At 49.7% G+C, this 16,832-nt stretch overlaps 1 protein-coding gene across 1 annotated transcript in view; it reads left to right on the forward strand.

Annotated features, from left to right (window-relative positions):
- The window catches only part of RNF150 (ring finger protein 150), a 165,515-nt gene that overhangs the window by 132,270 nt on the left and 16,413 nt on the right, over positions 1-16,832 (forward strand). The window contains exon 6 of the mRNA XM_045830975.1: positions 5,050-5,260. Within this exon, the coding sequence (XP_045686931.1) occupies positions 5,050-5,260 (211 nt within the window). The remainder of the gene's footprint in view (positions 1-5,049; positions 5,261-16,832) is intronic.

Below are 16,832 nucleotides of genomic sequence, written 5' to 3' on the forward strand. Positions count from 1 at the left end.
GGCCTTCTGGCCAGGGTTTAAACCTATCACGTCCGGATAGGAGTTGACTCAGCTCACCTGAGTTCCAGAAAAATAAACATCGGTAGCATCTCGTGGATATCACCAAGGGCTGTCAAAGGCCAGCCGAACGGCAATGTGACGGTCTCCACGCCCGCCCGAGAGAGCAGAGCGCCCTCCTGAGGGACCGAGGCACACGGCCCCCTCCACGCCTGCCTGGGGCGTCTCAGGTTTTGTCCTGGAGGGCGATCCCGAAGACTGGATCTGGGAGGGATTTTGGATGTTGTTTCCACTCCATCCTCTGTCCTTGGGGAGCACCAGGCCTAAATTATACCAAAGAGATGACATTTTCCACTCCGTGCATAGCATTTTCCGTGTAATTGGACAAGCTCACAGCCTCCTCACCTAGAAAACACATACTGGAGCTAACCGAAACCTTTTTTATGGAGCTCGGAGAATTGTTCTAACAGGCTTCCTGAGCTCCTGCACTGCAGTTCCTTTTCCTCAAGGAGCGTGGAAAAGAGCCTGTCACTTTCTCTGCTACGAGGTGCCTGTTGCTCCTTCATCTCTGAGGCCTTACTTGTGCTCAGTGCCCAGTGAATGCCCGTGACATTGGAGCCCATCACTGTCGGAAGCTGCTGGTCACAGAACCGTGTTTATGAAACTCGCCCCTGTCCTCCTGTGCACGAGGTCCACTCCCCAGTGACTGGGTTGTCATCCTGATCTGCCAGATAGTCCAGACACAGGTGGCAAGGGCTTTCTGTTTGTTTGCGTTGTTGTTGTTGTTAACTGAACGTCCCTGTGGCTGCCTGTGCTGTAAGGGAAACAACTTTAAGTTGAGATCTAAGAGCTGGAAACGTTTTCATTTGGTAAGGGGGCTTCTCCAAAACGAACACGAGAATGAAAGCACAGCTCGGGGCTCACGAAGTTCCCATTACAGTGGGTAACTCTTTTCATTCTATGGTCATTATGTTCTGCCAGGAGAAATAAAATACTGACCTGGAGGGGGAGGGGGAGGGGGCCCTTTCTCATCGGAAGTGTTTTCATCTCTTTGTCTGCATCCTTCGGCCTCACCCTCCTCTGCCCCCAGTCAGGTCCAGCTGTGGCTTTGGGAGGGGGCAGAGCACAGGGTTTGGTGGACATGCCTATCAGGTACCAACCCACCTGGGTTCCTCTATCCCGGCAAACCCCTCCTGCCCTCGCTGTCACCGGGCGTGCGCAGGATGACTGAACAGGGAGGCCCGTGGAGCTGGCGCCCTCGCACATCCCTAACCACTGGGCAGTCGGGTCACTTGAGGAATTTCCACGTGCTGACCTGAGTTTGAATAGCTGTACCTTGTCCCCATACAGATGGTATTTAACATCTTTGACTAAAAAAAAAAACATTATGACCATACTTTCTCTTAGAGGGCTATACACTGGGTTTCTTTTTAAATATGCTACGTGGCAAACTGTTTAGAGTGGGTATAAACTGTGAGATGCAGCAAGGCCGGTGCATTCAATATGATATCTAACGCAAATTACTTAGGTCTGCTAACAGTCTCATTGAGCTAATTCTCTTTCTCTTTCCTCCCCCTGCCTTGTTAGAGATGCAATACTGTGCCTGGTAGTCCTCAAAGCAAAGGCAAATATCCTGCATTAGAATTAATAAAAAAAGTTTTTACATGAAGGAACAATATAAAGAAGCAAACAACACTTGAAGTGCACATCAGTTGTCATGTACACGATGGCATTCAGATGTGTGTGGCTGAAGGAGCAGCCCACCGGATCCCACTGGGAACCCTCTCCCGCCCTGAGGGCCCACACAATGGGTTTGGCTTAGAAGCATCTTTACGTAGTGTAAGGAGGGGGGAAAGTTATTTTTCCACCTAGCTTCTCCAGCCGGAGCCCTATACATTAGACTCATAAAAGATTAACAAGAGAAAATCAAACCAAAGTTTATTATCACGTGCATCATGCACACACACGGGAACACTGAGGGACGAGGAACTCAAAGGGGTGGTTAGAACTTGAGCTTAGGTCTTCAAAACAGAGTGATAGTCCTGGCTGGGGTAGCTCAGTGGATTGAGCGTGGGCTTCAAACCAAAGCATCACAGGTTCGATTCCCAGTCAGGGCACATGCCTGGGTTGCAGGCCACGGCCCCCAGCAACCACACATTGATGTTTCTCTCTTTCTCTCTCTTTCTCCCCCGCTTCCCTCTCTAAAAATAGATAAATTTTTAAAATCTTTAAAAAAAAATTTTTAAAGCTATTAAAAAAAAGAGTGTTAGGGTTTTTAAGAAGTAATAAAAAAAAAAGAAAAAGACTTTGAGTTTCTAGAACAGCGTGGAGGTAAATACGTGGAGGAAACTAATGTCAGAGAAGGTCATATTAGTCAGGTCTGTCTGTGCGGATTTCAGAGTGGGTTCCCAGTCACTGATGACGAGAATGCTCTTCTCTTCCCAGTGCCGAGAGGGGCGCACCTTTGCAAACTCATGTACTGCTTGTAAGCCCATAGTGGGGAGGGCAAAGGGCATGTCTTTATCTACTTCTCAATTGTTTCAACTCAAAATAATCCTTATACCAACGCAGCAAATTTTGTGGTGGCTTATTCTGCTCCCCATCAATAATGTGCCTCACCTTGGCACGGAACTTGCCAGTTTTTGAAGTATTTTCTCACATCCTCCCTTAGTCTAGACCAGAGTCTTATGTCCTCAAGTCTTCGGAGAAGTAACCTGAGACTCAGATAAAATGTTCAAATCAGTGTTCACCGACCACTTAATAGTTGTCAGGCACTATGTGGAGTCTTGGAATTCAGGAGCAATGTAAGGTACTGTGCAGTCGAGTCACTTTAAAAAGCCGTGTCTCACGTACACGTGCCATCTAAAAACCTGAGCTCACAGAGACAGAGAACAGACAGGTGGTTGCCAGAGGCAGGGGGTGGGGGGGTGGGCAAAATGTGTGAAGGTGTCAAAAGGTACCAACATCAAATGATAAGATAACTATGTTCTGGAAATATAATGTGCACCATGGCGACTCGTTAATAATACTGTTTCGTGCATGTGAAAAAGTTCTCATCACTAGAACAAAGTGTAACCACGTGAGGTGATGGGTGTTGACCAGACTCGTTGTGGTGAGCATTTGGTGATACATGTGTACATCAAATCATCACGTGGTACATCTTGAGCCAATATAATATCACATGTTAATTATATCTCAATAAAACCAGCATTCTCTTTAGAGTGCAGACCAGTGGAGTGAGACACGTGCAGTGACCAATGACCCTAAGAGCGTGGGGGAAGTGTGAGTCAGGTGTTACGGTGCTGAGGATGACTACCTGGGCGACGACACCACGTAGACAGGGCGACAGGAGAGGGGTGAGCAGGGGCTCAGCAGGAGGGCTGGGGTGAGACCTGACAGTGGGTGCCTAGGGCAGGCGCTGCCCTGAGTAGGAGAACGGCAGGAGCTAAAGCTCTGAGACGGGGAGTGTGTGGCGGTGGGTGTGTCCCCACAGCCCGCAGGCGGGGCCAGAGAAGTGCAGAGTGGGCTCCACTGGGGAGGAAACGACGGGGAGATCGGGACCCCCTCAAGGGGAGGAGAGATGTTCATTATGGACCTGCTCACAGCCAACATCGCAGTCAGTAAATGTGGCGGATCGGTCACTCAGTGAATCAACTTTCGACAACCTGAGTTTCAGTGAAGTGACTCACTTCCAATAGGGACAAAAAAGCAAAACAAAAAGAGAATACAGGGGAAAAAAAAAAAGGGAACGAGCTGAACTTGAGCTTTCAGTGGGGTGATGGTGCTTCCCAGCTGACCATCGGAAACACCGGTGAGGGGCTCGGGAGGCTGGGTCAAGAGCAGAAAACAAAGACCAGAGTGCAGCGGCTGGAACATCTTGCTTTGTGCTCCCGGTGAGTCTGGGAGCCGCAGAGTTGCTCTCTCCATGAGCCTTTACCGCAACATCGCCAGTGTCGGCCCAGAGGACTCCCACCTCCTGCCCACCCTGGTCTTTCTCCATCGGGAGTGCAAAACCATTTCACTGTTGTTCCAGGCGATGCTGATGTTCACACCAGAGCCAAAAGTAGCAATAATTAATTAATAGCTATCTGTAGTATTTTTCAAACCGGTCTCTCTCCCATACCACCTCTTTTATGAGTTTCGGTTAGAGGTATGACAACTGAAAGTCATTTAAAAAGTTGCTTATGCAGAAGTTTAAATATATTCAATGTCACTTCAAACAGCAGAACTAAGGCCAACGAGTAACACTTGCCACATTGCCCAGTGACGGAGCCGTCTAATGAAACTGAGCAACACAGGCTGCCTTACAGAGCAGAGAGCTCCCATTTCTACGTTCAAGTGGATGTTGGGGGACGGGGCGGGGCGGGGGGAAGAGTCCTGCAGTCAGTGGGCAGTTCCACGCGATGGTCGCACCCCAGTGCTAGGATTCTGAGATTTCTACGCAGAGGATTTGACAAATGTCTGATCATGGGCCTGTTAAGAAAATAGGGCTTTTTTTTTAATAGCTGGTCTTTGGCTCACATTTAACAACAACCTCAAAAAACTAGCCTCGCCCTGTGCTTTACGTGTGTGTTTGTGTGTGTGTATCTGATGAGCAATTCACAGTGAGTCAGACTCTGTCCCCCTCTCATGTCATCGGTGTATTTGAAATAATTCACGGGTCACTGAGGGTCACTGCGGGTCACTAGGGGTCATTATCAGGCTGTGAGCTACTTACTTCCTAGGCAAGGAATAAACCCTCTGTATAAGGAAGGGCTGTCATTATAAATAAATATCGTGTTATTACTCCCAGTAATTGCATGGCCGTATGGATGTTGCTACTCCTGGAATTAAAACCTTCTATCTACATCTACATGGAGCCTTTGGAAAGGAAGTTTTGGAAGCCATTTTTATGTTCATTACAGAGCTTTATGGGGAATGTTTATAATGAAATGCGTCAGGAAGAAAGCAGTAAAGAACGTGGGTTTCCATCAGACAGAGTGTTTAGGCTGTAGACACTCCGCCCTAACCTCGTGACACCCACTGAGAACAGACCCTTTTCTGCCCCGCCAGCCCAACGCCGACTGCATGGATGACCTGCCCACCGACTTTGAGGGATCGCTGGGAGGCCCCCCCACCAACCAGATCACAGGCGCAAGCGACACGACCGTGAACGAAAGCTCGGTCACTTTGGACCCTGCCGTCCGGACAGTGGGAGCCCTGCAGGTGGTCCAGGACACAGACCCCGCCCCGCAGGAGGGAGAAGTCATCTTTTCTACCAACAGTAAGTCTGCGCTCAGTCGTGCCCCATTCAGAAGGGCTGTTTGTTGCCTTGTGGGAGTTGGAAAAAGACTCATTTCCTGAAGAATACAAAAAAAAATTGCCAGGTTAAACAATTACACCTGTTAGGCCTTTAGAAGCCCAGCTCTTTCCAGAGCCAGCGGGGCAGACAGCACACCTGCTTCTGCCCTGCCTGTCCACACACAGACACCAGCTCTGCACACACCTTGTGCTACCTGGAGCAGGTAGGGCGGTGGGTCTGGCCTCGAGAATGGAGAGCAGATGAGAGAAGCAGCTGCAAGGGGGTGCTCACTGGGGCTGGGGTGGGGCACAGCACCCCTCCCCCTGTGTGTGTGCGTGTGTACGTGTGTGCATGTGTGTGTGCACTCCTGAGTGTGCTGGTCTGGGCTGCCTGCAGGAGGGGCTCTGCCCTGTGGCAGCAGAACCCAGGTGTAAGTGGCACCCCATTCCGATGGGCATTTTCCCAGCACAACCGCACCCCGCACACGTGGCATAGCAGAACACCTTTGGGGCTTCCTCCCCGTCTCCTGCGTGGGCTCTAACTCAACACCGTTATGCTTGATGTTAGTTACAAAAATATTAAAGTAGCTGTTATCACTGTAAGATTGAAGCAAAAACCTGGAGCATTTACTCCTCGGCCTAATACAGTAGAGATAACAGCCTCAGGAGTTCTATGAAAATCAACCTGCAAATTGACATAGGTTGCAGGTTAAAAGGGTGGGTGGATATTGCAATTTTGAAATAAGGAGGTGTCTTTTGTAGAAATAACTGGTTCACTATAGAAAAGCTGATGAAAGCATTTTGGGGCATTTCCTTTTAAGGTGGCCTTTTTAAAAACATAGTTGTAATGCTTAGACAATTTATAAAATCATTCGTGCAGAAATGTAGAGAGATGCATTTTTCTAATGAGAGAAGAGAACATAATGGTCCTCACTGCTAGAAGATTGAGAGATGAAAGAAAGAATTCTAAAAATTCAAAGAGCACTCAGTACCCCCTTTCCCAGAAACAATCGCTCTCAACCTTTGGGTGGATCATTACCTGATCATCGGTCATGATACGAATGCCGGAGGGGCGGACCGTGGAGGGCTGTGACCACGGGGCTCTCTCGGGACCTGGGCAAAGAGCACAACGAAGAAGAACTTGGTGACAGATATCTGCCCCCGAAGGTGTATTAGTTTGGGGCGGGTAAGTACTTTAACTTGACTTTTAGAGGCATAAGGACCACAATGTTGAAACGCTGACCATTTAGCATTAAAGTCCTTAAAGATGGGTTTCGATCCCTTTATTTTGAAGGATTCAGAGTGGGGCCGTCCAATGTTAATAATGCGAGCCATAAAAGCAGTGTTAAGTTTTCTATGGCCACACTAAAAAATGGGTGACGTTCATTCTGATAATATTTTGAACCTGATATATCCAAAATATTTTACATTTTCTGTACTAACTCAAAATGTGGTGAGTGTTTCTGTACTAACTCAAAATGTGGTGAGTAGCTCACACGTACAGCACATCTCAGTGGCACTAGCCACGTGGCGAGTGCTGGGAGCCACACGTGGCTCGTGGCTCCACGTGGCTCGTGGCTCCACGTGGCTCGTGGCTCCACGTGGGAGGTCGCAGACTCAGAATCCCAGTCGTTCGGGGATGGAAGAACCTGGAAGGTCATTTCATTTTTACTGTGGTGAACTTCTTGCTCTTACCATGGGAAAACTGTGGTCCAGAAGAGTAAGCGGCTGATTCAGATCAAAGAGTAAGTTCTCTTTTCGGAGGACAAGATTGTCCCGTAGCACTTCCAGGCATTGGAGGTCTTCCATCGCCACCAGCTGTAACACCACTAGTGGCCGGTGTGGAGGACGCTGGAAGCCTGGTAAAGTTTGCTGGCGGTTCACAGCCCCTGAAGGCATGAGCCTTCTCTGAGCCCATGAGAAGGACCAAGTCAAAGAGGCATTATTTTCCTTGCAACGCACTGATTTTTTAACATGCAGGAGAAAACGGGTCTTCCGTTCGATCCCTTATTTTTGAAAAGTGACTGCATACTTCAGACAGCTCCGTAGAGCCCAGACAGCAAACGAAAAGGCACCGCGTGTGGGTTGAAAGACGCCCAGAGATGACGTGGAACAGCACGGTCGGTGTCCGTGTGATGTGTGATCCGCAGGCTGGGTTTGCCTAGGATGGGCTGCCAGCGTTTGGCTGCCCCTGGTCACAGCAGAGGGGAAAACGCCAGGTAGTTTCAAAGGAAGGAGCTGGGGGTCCCAGAGACAACGGGGATGCGATCGCATCCGTGGTCGGAAGACGGGCCGCGTACATGCAGACCGCCAGAAACACCGGTCCTGCAGCAACCGAATTTTTTCACAATGTATCTTTTTCTGGGCCATTTATCGGTGATTTGTTTTATCTATGGGGATTTAACAGCCTAGTCCAAACATAATCGTTCTGATTACGTGTCAGCGGTTTAGACCATTAACCAAATGACTGTAGATGCCTTCAGGGGAAGAGTCTCCGCTCTCTACAGGTCTGTGAATTGCCTTGCACCCTAGCTCGGATAAAGGGTCGATCAATGAACAATCATAGGCGCATGGATAAATGGGTGAAAAAAGTCAACTTTTCATCAATATTGTTGTAACCAGCTCTCTAATGCTATCTAAAACAAAGGTGCCTGAAGAAATCAGTGTAGTCGAGGTACAATAGTGCTACAAATCACAAATAAATAACCCACTGGAGGGGGGACCTGATTTTTCTCCACATTATCTTTTCCCACCTCACATTTCCACAGACCAAAGAAATGACTAGAAAATGAGGAAATTACAGTAGCTAACAAATGTGCAACATGAACTATGCACCAGGCACCCTTTAAAGCTATTTACTGTATTAAATCACGAGAACTCTTTGGTCAATATTATTCTTATCCTCATGGATAAGAGTTACTGATGCAGAAACGGAGGCACAGAGAGATTTATTCTGGTCCAAGGCCACAAGGTGGGGGCGGGTAGAGCTGGAGCTCCGAGGGGTCATTGGCCCCGAGCCCCGAACTTACGTACTCGGTGCTCAAAGGTGAACTAGTAGAGAAAATGAACACAGCCGCTCACTCCCTTCTCGTTTCATTTGTGTGTGTTCTTTGCCTCCATTTCTCTAAACCTCTGAAAGATCAAAAATGTGCCTAGCTCCCACTTGAGCTCTCATTCATCCTGTTCTTTCTTTCCTGGCAGAGACTATTGGTGTGTGTCGGTCAAGCCCATGTAAAAGCATCTCAGCACTCGGGGAGGAGGGGGGAGGAGGAGGGGGAGAGTGTGGAACAGATTGTCTTTGGAGTGAAGATGGGAAAACTTGGCATGAAATTAGGATCATCTTCTGCTCCCCGGAAAGGCATGCACACAGCAAAGGAAATCCAGGCTTGTAGTGAGTCTGACATTTGAGAGAAAGACATTCTTCATACCCATCTGCAACGTTTGTGACGTTCCACCTTCTGTAACCTCACACGGCAGCCCCAAGCCACACGGCGCACGGCGTCATTTGTACTGATGCCCAGATGTCACTCACCTGTCGCTACCTGCCTGCCTGATGGCACCAAAAGCTCACTCTGCCCTCCGATTCCCCAGCCCCGGGCTGCTGTGGGTGTTGGCTTTGCTTCAGCAGGGGGGAAAGGTCCTTAGGATCAAAGGAACACACAGCTGACCGAACAGCCCTGGGTGCTGGAGATTCCAGAGAGGAGCTAGAGAAAGGTGCTGAGGAGACGCAAAGGGAAGGGATGGAGGGGGGAGGGGCTGGGTGCTGGAAGGAGACCTGAAGGTGGGACAGAGTCAGGGCGTCCCAGACCTGCAGCAGGACACGGTGGGGGTCCCCTGGCATGATGGGTCTGGCAAGAAGAAGGCCCAGTCTTCAGGGTTTACAGACGGAAGCGGTGCACATGAATGATTGCTGAAACTCGGCCATTGAAATGAAATGTGTATGGGATTCCTCTGAGAACCTTCTTTTGCTAACTTCCTATCATTGCTGATCCTTGAGAGACACGAAATGTATCTCATGTATTGAGCAAATACCATTTGTGATGTATTCAAACGCTTTTCTATGTGTGCTGCACCGCCGTGCCTGTGCTGAGTGGCCATGATATTCCCCAGCCCCCGGATAGAAATTCCAGCAAGAATTTTCTGCTCACCGTTAGGTAGCTGACAGCTCCAAGAGTCCCTTTAGGTCCCAAGCACAGACTGCAGAACTTTTTTTCCGCAGGACCTGTCCCTTGCAGCAATTCCCGTGACTCAGGACAGACGGGTCTCTGGGGCTGACCCACCAGGCCCCGTGCAGCCCCTGGGTGTCCAGCAGTCTGTCTGCAGCCTCTGTCCACTGAAGGGCCTCACCCTCCAGGAGGGCCTTTGGGCAGGGCCCAGGTGGAGCCCAGTCCTGCTCTCTGTCCCGCGTGGCCAGCTCCAGGCTCTCGCCCATCACCTGCCCTGACAGCCCTCTCCAATATGGCAGCTGTTCTCTGGCCCCTGCACCCTCACCCCCTCCCTGCCTCCGCCTCGCTCCAGACACCAGGCCGGAAGGCGACCTGAGTCTGCAGTCTCTCTGCCTTAGCTTTTCTAAGGCTGGAGTCAGCTCTCCCTGAGTGTCACCTCCAGGAAACATAGTTCAGGACCCCCGGGGTTCCCACACTGGCTGTGGGCCTGGGAGGGAGCCCTTCCCCACCCCTTTGGGTAGAGGGGTGGGTTCAGCATGACAGTGCTCTCTCCACAGAGAATCTTTTTTTTTAATTTTTTGTGTTATTTGATTACAGTTGTCTCCCTTTTTCCCCCAACCACAGATAATCTCCTGATCACTCTCCCCACCTTCCTCTCCTTGTCTCTCCTTTTTATGGTCTCAAAATGGGTGATGGGGTCAAGAGCCACGGAACTGGTTCCCCTTCCTATCCACTGTATGATGGGCAGTGGGCAGGGAGCAAAGCCCGGGGGTTGGAGGGGCTGCCCCCTCCTTCTCCGCGGCCCACACCTCTTCAGTAGAGTCAGGGGTGGAGGCGTCCGTGAGTGGACCAAAGAGTGAGTTCCTGAATGTCCTAATGATCTTCACCAGAGGACACAGTCTCCGCTGCTGTGGCTACCAAACTACGGTCCCTTGGCAGAGAAGCCACAGATAGGTCAGTGGGGGGAAATGCTTGTCCTCTTCCAAGTGCACTTATGAGACAAAAATAATTGTCTCAGCACAGCTGAGACTGCAGCCCAGGAAAAAGTCATCATTCACAGCCATCCCTGCAGCCACGAGGCAGACTCCAGGGACACACTGTGCACGGATCCTGCAAGAGACTCCCAGGGTTCATTCAGAGACTGTGGAATTTCTGGAATGAGCCACTTTCTCTTACTGGAGGAACTCAGTATGAACCTCTCTGGGGATTCTTCATTGCTAAAGACACAGCCTATCAAAATTAGGCCAGAAGTGACATTCGCTCTTACGTGTTTTAAGTTCCATGTTTATTATTTAGGGAGCAATTCGTGAAGCATTCAGAGCATCTGTATTCAGAAGTCGAAGAGCCCTTAGGCTGGCTCGGACCACAGCATGAACACGAGGACAAAACACTGTGTCTTCAGGACTTTTCCAGGAAACTGGATTTTGAACCTGAGTCGAGACAACTGAGAAAAGGGTAAGGCTGGTGTGAACATCACTTCATTTCAAATGTGCAGCTGCGCTTTGCTACACTTGCAAAGCAGCAGCTTCCAGGTTTTGTGCGACTGTAAAATACACTGGTGCATCCAGAAATAAATACATCCAGAAAAAGCCTTCCACCGGTTACGAGGGAGGGCAAGAGTGAGCAGCCACATCTGCTTTTTTTTGACTTGCGTCAGAGTAGCCCCTCCCAGCTGTGGATAGTATGCTGGCTGGAACCAGCAACGAGCATGGTCTCCCTTGGTGCCCATAAAACTCACATTAGCCCTGGCAAGATGACGGCTTTGATTTGTGAGCATATTCCCCCGTGTCAGACACAGAGCCGGCCAGCCCTTTACGACTGCACAGCCCACTGGCACCCCTTCTGCAGGAAATAGCTCAGCCACGGAGGACGACTTCCTGCACAAAAGGATGCGTTTGCAGATTGTGACACTGCTCCCCACCATCGGCTCCATGTCTCCTAACGTGCCAGGTCCCCGAAGCAACGTCGCCTCCTCGTTTCCGAGCCCTGCAGCTCACCAGCTCAAATGACAGCTTCCACAGAGGGACAGCTGTTCTGAAGAGCCAAGATCTCTGCAATCAGCACATGCCTTGATCATCGAGTGACCCGGATGGCACCTATCTAGTCGACAAGCCATCGGCTTTTCCATGATAACATCCCTCCTGGATTGAAAACACTTGTCCGTCCGAGAAAGCCCACACGGGGCCAGACTCCCGGCCCTTCCTGTCTTGTGTGTCTGGTGCCTCTGCCAGGGAGTGCGAGCATCTGCAGGCTCACGAACAGCCTGGGACAGGGTTGATCGATTTAGACCGCAGATATATTGTCCCTTGCGACACCCAGCTTGGACTTGACGCACACCGGCCTCCTGGAGGGAACTTGTCTTCCTGAAGTGTGGTAACTCAGCCCGCAGACCAGATTCATCCGTTTCTGGAAGGTTATCTCAAGTCCAGAGTCACTCACTGACAGCACCACCTCCAGTTGGGCGCATTCCTTCCAAAGCTGTCTTGCGTCTGGTGTCCTGATGGGGTGGCTGTTCCAAGGGTGCGCTGGGGAGCGGGATGTTGAGCAGACCTGCATGTCACCAGACACTGTCACACTGAGCGTGGGTCTCAGCAGGGAGGTGGCCGCCAATGGTAGGAAGCACAGTTGGCAGGCCGGCCCCTTTTCAGTGTTCGAGCAGCGTGAAGCGCTAATAAGATAAAGTTTCTCCTTGCATTTCAATTCCAAAGCAAAGCATGGGGAGTTTCATCATTCAGAGATTAAGAAAGCAGAAAGAGCTGCGAATGCCTTTTGGATGACATAAGAATTGGCTCTTAAAGTTCAGAGTCACAGCATTCTGTAAGTCAAAGTATTTCAGAAATGACATTCAGTGTCCAAGGGAAAAAATGCATCACTACCAGAACATTCCTGGGGCTACCGAGGTCAGTTCACAGAGTGGAAATAGCACTAGCCAGAGGCAGGAAATGTGGCCCTTAGTCCTGATTGGGCCTCCAGTTAATTAGCTGTGTGTCACTGAGCAAGTCACTTACCCTCTCCGCATGTTCATTTCTTCAGCCGTCAAATGAGGCACTTGGTCTAGCAGGAGGAAAGAACCTTGAGTTTGTTGACTGATCATTCTCCTTAAGATCTCGGAGCATTATTCACCTACAGTATCTTGTTCTGTCTGCACAGCATTCTTGTACAATAGAAACCAACAGTAGTATGTATCCCAAAAGGAAAGACTGAGGCAGAGGATGTACAAGGTCTGTCCAGAAAAATTCCAGCCATTGTTAGTATAATGAGAATGGTTTACACAACACTGACGTAACCTGGCAGCCAAGGAGAGGGGACTGGAATGTACATGTGTGAACAATGATGACTTCGCTGTACTCCTCAGTGGAGGTGGTAGATACTGTTGAGTGAGCGTGTGTACTGTGTGGCTGTCACATTCAAAGTGAGCGAGTAGAGCAACGAATCTGCATCAGGCTTTGTGTTAAGCTTGAACATTCCTCCACAGAAACTATTCTGATGATTCAGAAGGCCACAGCTACAGGCAACTGTTGATTGGCAGCTTCATCACAATGAAGTACCCATTCCTGTATCACATCTGGTGCAGAGTTTTTTGGTGAAACATCAAATCACCCAGTTGACTCAGCCCCACTAAAGCCCAGATTTGATGCCCTGAGACTTCTGGCTTTTCCCAAAACTAAAATCACCTTTGAAAAGGATTTCAGACTGTCAGTGAGATTCAGGAAAATATAATGGGGAAGCTGATGAAGAATGGGAGAACTGTGTGAGGTCCCAAGGTGTCCGCTTTGAAGGGGACTGAGGTGTCACTGTCCTATGTACATTGTTTCTCATACCTTGTATCTTCTTCAGTAAATGTCTCTGTTTTCCATAGTACAGGGCTGGGTACCTTGTGGACAGATCTTGTACATCGACTTTCTGCCCTGACTCAGGTGTCTCTCCAGTACTGACCACATCATTCAATGGGCTCCCTACAAAGAAAAATTGCCTGAGAAGGTCACCTGTTCCAAGCTAAGAGTTAAAAGTGGAATTACAAGCCACCCCTGTGAGGTGACTGAAGACTCAAGGGCATCAAGACTGGTCATCTCGGTAAACAGACCATCTAGAATCAGCTGAAGGTTTCCAGCTCCACATGGCGGATTGAACCCGCAGGTCTATCTCTGCTACCTGACCAAGTCCCACCAACCTTGTAAAAGGTTTAAACCTGCAAGGACACTAAGGACAAAGAAAAGATGACAAGAGACCATATGTCAACACATTGTGGACAACCAGTGACAGGAAGCCCCCCCAGTGAAGTAGAGAACGCTGAGACCTCAGTGCCTCCGCAGAGGGAAGCCCGTAAGAAGCGAGCGTGTTGCCCTCTGAGCTCTGGCTCGGGCGCACCAGGCCCCCGGGAAGGCTGCAGTCCAGAGTGATGCTCTGAAGAAGACCGAGTGAAAGGTATTGTTGGAGCATTTAGGACCCCAGGTTCCTTCCCCATCCTGAGCCTCCTGCTGCTTGTCCTCGGCCCATGTGGCGGCCTCTTCCCCGGTGAGCAAACCCCACCCATGCCCACGTACTCATGGTGCCTCATTTGTAAATACGAATGGAAAGCAAGGATGGCTAGCCAGTTGCAAGAAACCAGTATGTCTACAAGAGAGAACACACAAATGAAAATACACCACAAGGAAACCAAGATAATTCAGAGCGCAGAATTCTGTAAACCATCATTTGTATTCTTAGAAATATGAGATTAATATTGCGTCCATGGGAAAGAAACAAATGCTAGGAATTTTCAAAGAATAGGGAAGAGCTCTTGGAAATTAAAAATATATATATAGCAGAGTAAAAATTCCTATAGAATGATTAAAAGGTAAAGTCAAAAATAAAATACTATTAGTCATGTTAAACTGTGCTCTTGGTGGGAAATAAAAATGTTCTTAAATTAATTTGGAAAATTAAATTTAAAAATAAGGAAAAACAGAGTCTATTGACTCGCCATTGAAGAATTAAGCCACTAATTTAACACACATTTTGTATGTTAAATTTAAATACCACCCCCAAAATGTGATTTTTCTTACAGTGAAAACTATGGGCTTGTACCCGCCTACTTGGCTTCAGAAACTGTGTATGGTCCCAGACTTTTAAGAGTATTTCCCTTTTGCATGCTACATTTGTTATATTTGCAATACACGAGTGTATAGATTTATTTTATAACTTAGTGACTTCCGTTTTTACGGTGAAATTACTTCCCAGTGTTCAAGCCAATAACATGCGGTTATCCCATATTCTTTCCACTCTTTTGCTCTCCTCCATTGCAAAACCATCACCAAGCCAGGCTCGCTCTTCCCTGAAATCTCTCCTCCGGGGCCATTCCCCTCTGCCGCTGCCATCCGTCAACCCTTACCATCTCGTACCTGGCTTTTTGCCACGGCTGACATTTCACTCCCTCGTTTCTAGCCTTCCCATTCCCGGTCTGTCCTGGTCCTGCTTCCTCGATGATCACCTGTAGAAACCTGATCTTAGTTCACTGTTGTGCTCAGGACATTTTTATCACCTGCCTCAAGCTGGCTAGTCGGGACAAGTCAGGAAGCATTCGGCTTCTGCATCTCTCTCCGACTTTCCACCACTCCCACAGCGCACGTCACGCACACTGTCCCTGCCCCTTCTCCTCCCTCGCCGAGCCGCACCCACCCTCCAGCGCGTGCCCTCCAAGCTGTCTCCCCCCCCCCCCCCCCGCTCCAGGCGGCGCCCGGGGCTCCTCCCACACCGTCTCCTTTCAAACAGTCTTCTCCGTTACGATTCCTGGAGAGAGCATCTGTCACCGCACTGAATGAAGAGGTATTCCTGATAGAGTTGGGACTTCAGCTTTTTACCTTCATGCTCCAAACCTCAGCACAGTTTTTTCACTTAGACTCAATAAACATTCGCTGAATGAATAAATGAACGAATATGCTAAATTTTAAAGGAAACCAACAATAGCAGTAGTTACAAATAGAAAACACTGTATCACAAACAAGTCTTCCAAGGCCCCAGAGGGCCGGCCTCCCCGGAGCCTGTGGCAGGGGTGTCAAACTCATGTTCCCCCGGGGGCCACGTCAGCCTCGCGGTCGCCTTCCAAGGGCCGAGTGTCATTTCAACTCCTTCACAGTTCAGGAGCAGTTACATTTATACAGTCCTGAAGTTATTTCGGCCCTTCAAAGGCAACCTCGAGGCTGTGGCCCCCCAGGGAAAATGAGTTTGACACCCAGTGGCCTATGGGATGACGCTGTGACCCTCCTTCCTTCGTGTGACAGGAGCACAGATGCTAAACCGCTCCTCCGTCGTGAGGAAGGCGAGGGACTGACGCCTTGTAGAAACGGATTGATGATTTATTATTTATCAGTATGGATAGTGGGCTCCACAGCAGAAACGGGGGGTTGGAAGCAGTGGAGAGAGACGAAGTGGTGGAAACGGCAGCCAAGGAGAGAGGCTCTCACGCCTGACTGTGCATCGATTTCTGCAAATGCCCTGAATTAGCCTAAAGCCAAGTGCCCGGAGACCAGTGCAGCTGAAACGGAGCTCTTCATGTTTGCTTCCTACCCCTGGTGCTATTCTTAGCATTAACCCGTGACGAATCGAGATGACCCTACCAAGAGATGGCACGGGCTTGGGGAAGCCAGAAGACATGGACACTGAATGGACCTGGGCTCAAATCCTGGCTGACCACTGAATCAGTAGTAGCCCACTCGACCTCTGTGGGCCTCAATGTCCTCATCTTTAAAGTTCTCCCAGTACAATCTGCCTCACAGGTGAAATGGGTCAGTGTAGCTACAGCCACTGGCCCAGTGCCAGCCACTCAGTAAATCACACATCGCCTCTGTCCCCACGGCGCGTGCACGTCTCTCCCCACGGAACACACACTGGACGGACACATCCCCACTACCTGTCGGCGCAACCGAGAAGTCTTGATACGAAAACGTCTGCACAGCACCTTTCTCAAGTAGAGGCCAGAGCCTGGGAGCTCCGGGGTGCTTCCTAAGCCGTTTGTCTGGTTTGACTCTGCAGCAGACCTGGAGGGACAGCTGTTTCTGGAATACGACCAACAGAGGGCACGTAGAGGACCCTCTACGTCTTCCATGACCACAGTGGCTTTGCTCCGTGGGCCAAAACTGCACGCTCGGATGTCATTATGGATCTTTTTCACTCATTGATCGTTGGAGCACTACGGAGCTGTGAGCTGCAGTCTTTCTTACCATGATCCCATATAAAATACTGCCTGCCCTCACGGCACCATTCACAGAGAAACCTCTCGGGTGCTGGGCGTCACCACGCACGAGGCAGCCCACCGACCGGTCCACAGCCCATTAGTGTCGGTTCCCGGGAGGCCAAGGTGAAGTCTTCCTCCACGTGCCCTCTGTTGGTCGTATTCCAGAGACAGCCGCC

Source organism: Phyllostomus hastatus, unplaced genomic scaffold (genome assembly GCF_019186645.2).
Source record: "Phyllostomus hastatus isolate PE091 unplaced genomic scaffold, TTU_PhHast_1.1 phas_contig_159, whole genome shotgun sequence".
In the NCBI taxonomy this organism is placed as follows: Eukaryota; Metazoa; Chordata; class Mammalia; order Chiroptera; family Phyllostomidae; genus Phyllostomus; species Phyllostomus hastatus.